Genomic DNA, 4,691 nt, shown 5'->3' on the forward strand with positions numbered 1-4,691 from the left:
ACATCGCTATTCTTTTATACACATTATTTAATATTATTTCCCTAATTAATATAAGGAGTTGAAGATGGCATAGTGTTTGATAATAAATAGTTGATCACATTTTGTCAAATTAATAGTTGAACATGACTGTGATTTAACCCATATATATGCAATCACAATTAAGTCATCATTAGCTCATAAAAAGATAGATGTATTACTACTAATGTGTCTTAAGAACAAAAAAGGTTAATTGCTTCGTAACTAAAAGAAGATTACAGTTTATAAGTTATAAAAATAATTTATTTGTTATTCCTAAACGTATTTTAGGTGATGAGTAATAATTTTTGACAGATATAAAATTATGAATTTAAAATTTTTTATTTACTTATATATCAATATGTTATATATTTAGATTAGTTAATTAATTAAGCACACAAGTCAAAGAAGCATTTTGGATTAATTAACAGGAGAACAATAATAATAACAAAAATGCAAGGTAGATTATTTTTTTTATAAAAAAAAAAAAAAAAGAGGTCATGAAATACACGTGGAAGGACGTGATTTGGTTTTATTAAAATAATGTTCTAAAATATTAAACGAGTGGTGTCTTCTTCGTTTGTAACTCATTTTCTTCATCGACCAATCCGAAAAACCATAAGGTGATTCTTTTGGTACCGACGACGAACGCCGCCCCCCTCCCAAAGACCGCCACTGAGTATCCGACGGCAAGGAGAAACTGCGAGAACCACGGCGCTAGTGTCTGGCAGGCACTTTATGAAAACTACGAATTCCATTGTATCTCTTAATTGGAGTTGACTCCAAATAGAAGCGATTCTTCTGTCCATCCTCTTTCTCAAGGTATTCTTCCTTCCCTTCCATGTTCTTCTTCTACCCAGTTTCTTGATTTTGTATCCGATGACTTTTCATTTTTCATGAACGGGTTTGATTTTGATTTTGATTTTGATTTTGAGCTCTTCATTCGGTCTCTGTTTGTTTAGTTGAAATGTTGGCGTTTGCCTCTTGAAAGCGACGGCATCTCTTCGATTTTTGAGCGCTGAAAATTGAAAAGGAGTTTTCGTTTTCTTCTTTACTTTATTAAACTCTAGGCAATTCAAATTCCATGGATAATCCTGCCCGAGAATATCAACATTCCAATTCAATAGATGTGTTTGGCTTCGACCACGTGTTGCTTCCTACCTTTTCGGATCGAAATCTCGTGGAGAATCTATTTGAGCCCAGCAATGTGGTTGATTCAAATCATCATCAGTTTTATTTCCTTCCAAATGATCCTAATAATCGTGGTAATTTAGCTCCATCTGAGGGAAATGTCTCCGAAGCTGTGCTCAAGTGCATAAGCCAGATGCTCATGGAAGATGAGGACTTGGAAAATAGGCTTGGTGTCGTGGAGAATAGCTTGGCTCTCCAAGAAGCTGAGAAATCCTTGTATGATGTTCTTGGTGAGAAGTACCCACCTTCCCCAGATCGAAACAGGGGAAAGCCCGATGAAAAGGTCCATATCCCGGATGATGATTGGAGTGGAACTTGCAGTAGTCATGGCATTAGCAGCTCTGGTAGTGTGAACAATGTTGATTATTCCAATTTGATTGGTGATCAGAACAAATTTGGATCCTACCACAACTTTGGCTACGCCACGAGGTCTAATTCTTCTAGTGGTTTATGTGATGGTGTTCGTGGGACCATGGGCTTTCTTATTGATTCATTTCAGGTTTTAGTTCCATCCAATGAGAGCCAAGCCATCTCGCAATTCTCGGGAGGGGAAGGAAAATTTTCGCTGGTTGTTCCTGAGGAGGATCGTGAGAATTGTGATTTGGAGCAAAAATACAAGAACCTAAGGCTACTGCTTGATGTTGAGGAGAACTCGAAGGGGAGCTCGCAGTGTAAATCAAGGGGAAAGAAAAGTCATTACCGAGAGGATGCTGAGTGTTTGGAAGAAGAAGGCTCAAGTAACAAGCAGTTGGCCGGTTGTGCTGATGACTGCGATGAGCAACTCGAGATGTATGATGAGGTGTTGCTTTGTCCTGCTCTGAATTCTCATTTACAGGAGTCGTCAGCTTGTTTTTGTATTGAAGGCCTACAGAGTAGCAAGAATTGGCAGTCAAATGGAATGAGAAGAGGCAGGCCAAGAGGTAAGAAACAGGGAAGGAAAAGGGAAGTAGTGGATTTTATGCGTCTCCTAACTCAGTGTGCACAAGCTGTGGGAAACAATGATAGCAGACCGGCTAATGAACTGCTGAAGCAGATTAGACAACACTCTTCTCCCAGTGGTGATGCTACTGAAAGAATGGCTCATTACGTTGCAAATGCACTCGAGGCGCGCTTGGCTGGAACCGGGAGAGCAGTAGATGCATCCTTTATGACCACAAGGATATCAGCTGCTGACACCTTAAAAGCTTACTCGACGTTTCTTACTGCATTGCCCTTCAAAAGGATGTCAAATTTCTTTGCGAACAAATCAATTTGGAAGCTAGCTGAGAAAGCAACAAGGCTTCACATAATTGATTTTGGCATTATACATGGTTTCCAATGGCCCCATCTCATCCACCATCTCTCTCAGAGAACTGGGGAGCCTCCTAAGGTTCGAATTACAGGGATAGACTTTCCCCAACCAGGTTTTCGGCCAGCACAAAGGGCTGAGGAGACTGGGCGTCGCTTGGCATATTATTGTGGGAAATTTAATGTCCCATTTGAGTATAATGCTATAGCAAAGAAATGGCACACTATCCAAATTGAGGATCTCAACATTCAAAAGAATGAGGTGCTTCTTGTTAATTGTTTGTTCCGGCTACAATACATCCCTGACGAGACAGTGGAGGTGAACAGTCCAAGGGACGCTGTTCTGAACTTAATTAGGAGGATCAATCCAGATTTGTTCATCCATGGAATTATTAATGGTTCGTATAGTGGTCCTTTTTTTGTCACCCGATTTAGGGAAACGCTGTTCCAATCACATGCAGCTTTCGACATGTTTGATGCTGTTTTACCACGCGATGATCAGGGCAGGATGTTATACGAAAGAGAGGTCTTGGGCAGGGGAGTGATGAGTGTCATAGCATGTGAGGGTACCGAGAGGGTTATAAGGCCAGAGACATATAAACAGTGGCAAGCCCGGAATCTGAGGGCTGGATTCAAGCAGCTCCCACTTGACCGAGAAATCATAGAGAACGTGAAGACTAAAGTCAAGCTGGGTTACCATCAGGATTTTCTGGTAGATGAGGACCGCAACTGGATGCTGCTTGGATGGAAGGGGCGAATCTTAAGTGCTTTATCCTGTTGGAAGCCGGCTTAGTAAGTGAAAACCTTGCCATGTTACTGCTTGGGGTGGATAAATTATGGTAGTCTTAACAATTCAAGTATTTGTAAATCTGCCAAAGGTAACACCTTTCTTCAATAGAGTTTCTTTCTGTATTATTTTGTTGCCCAAAGCAGAAGACAATATAGGTGATTGGTAGCGATATTCGCACTCTTTACGTCGTGTCCCTTTGCTTACATTTGATGGTGTAAGCAACATTTTAGGTGTATTGAATATCACCACTCTAGATTTTAGGTAGTAATTCTGGCATGCCAATCATATTTTGTAACCTCCAATAATCCATGGGACCCCATCATCTTACGTCTGTGGTTTTGCTATCAGTTGATATCTTGAACATTGTACTTGGGTACTTTTACCCTCATTTTTTTTAAAATTTCTTCTAACACTCCATTTATGATTAGGAGTGTTAATAAAAAATGAGCCGTGCTACAGTGCCTGAATGATTGACGCATGAAATGATCGAACGGAATGAAGTCCATTTGGCCAAAGTTTGGTAGACTTCATCTAAGATGAAATCTGCCCAACACATTGCTATTAAAATAAAAATAAAAATAAAAATAAAAAAATAATTAAAATTATAATATAAAAATTAAATTAAATTATAATTATAATATAAAAAAATAATTAAAATGAAATCCGCCCGCATAGCAACGGGCGGACTTTATCCGCCCAACAACCCGCCTGTTGTTGGGCAGGTTGAAGTCCGCCCGACTTTTATTTGAACGCATGTTTTGAGGTGAAACAACAGTTTCAAAGTGATGATGTTTTTGCCTCTTAATGCTTTTAGTCATCCTATACGTCAACTAATTCGGGCAAAGTAGCATTTTTCATAAAAAACATAGGGCTCACCCAAGAATTGGTGGGCTTTTGATGATAATTAATTTAGTGATTTTTTTAAAAAATAATAAAAATTATTAAAAATGTATTTTTTTTATTTTTTTAGATATAAAATTATTAATTAAAATTTTGTATTCTACTTTAAAAAATAATTTTTTTTTCAATTGACAATATAAATAAGAAAAAAATCTGAAAATATAACAATTGAATAAATAAAAAATGTGAAGAGTTTATAATCAGATCTATAAATTAAAATTTTATTAATTTTTTTTAATACCTAAATCAATGCAAATTAGAGTCACAAAATAAATAGAGTATGAATTCAAAAAAATTATCATAAAATAAAATTAATAATATTACATCTCAAAATATAAAAAATAAATAAATTAATTATTAATTTGGGGGCCCTCTTCCTTGGGGGCCTTAGGCATAGGCCTTCAATCGGGCCTAACCATGAAAATCGACTTCACCACACTGCATCGTGTAGTTTTTCTAAGAGAACGGTTTGAAAAATTCATAAATCATGCAATTTACGGTTTGATAA

General features: G+C 37.3%; 1 protein-coding gene across 2 annotated transcripts; it reads left to right on the forward strand.

Moving 5' to 3' along the window:
• The first annotated feature begins 590 nt into the window (after positions 1–590).
• LOC127792239 (scarecrow-like protein 30) lies at positions 591–3,671 on the forward strand. Of its 2 annotated transcripts, none has more exons than XM_052322690.1 (2): positions 591–837; positions 978–3,671. In XM_052322690.1, exon 2 carries the CDS (start codon positions 1,100–1,102, stop codon positions 3,284–3,286), a length of 2,187 nt encoding a protein of 728 aa, XP_052178650.1. In that variant the 5' UTR covers positions 591–837; positions 978–1,099; the 3' UTR covers positions 3,287–3,671. The 2 variants fall into 2 exon arrangements, with proteins under 2 accessions (XP_052178650.1, XP_052178657.1); XM_052322697.1 differs by having other exon boundaries at positions 1,086–3,671.
• The last annotated feature ends 1,020 nt before the right edge of the window (positions 3,672–4,691 follow it).

Source organism: Diospyros lotus, chromosome 1, assembly GCF_014633365.1.
Source record: "Diospyros lotus cultivar Yz01 chromosome 1, ASM1463336v1, whole genome shotgun sequence".
NCBI classification, from domain to species: Eukaryota; Viridiplantae; Streptophyta; class Magnoliopsida; order Ericales; family Ebenaceae; genus Diospyros; species Diospyros lotus.

What these genes read in the sequence shown, in the direction of transcription:
- LOC127792239 (XM_052322690.1), top strand. Translation starts at nt 1,100, where the DNA reads ATGGATAATCCTGCCCGAGAATATCAACATTCCAATTCAATAGATGTG.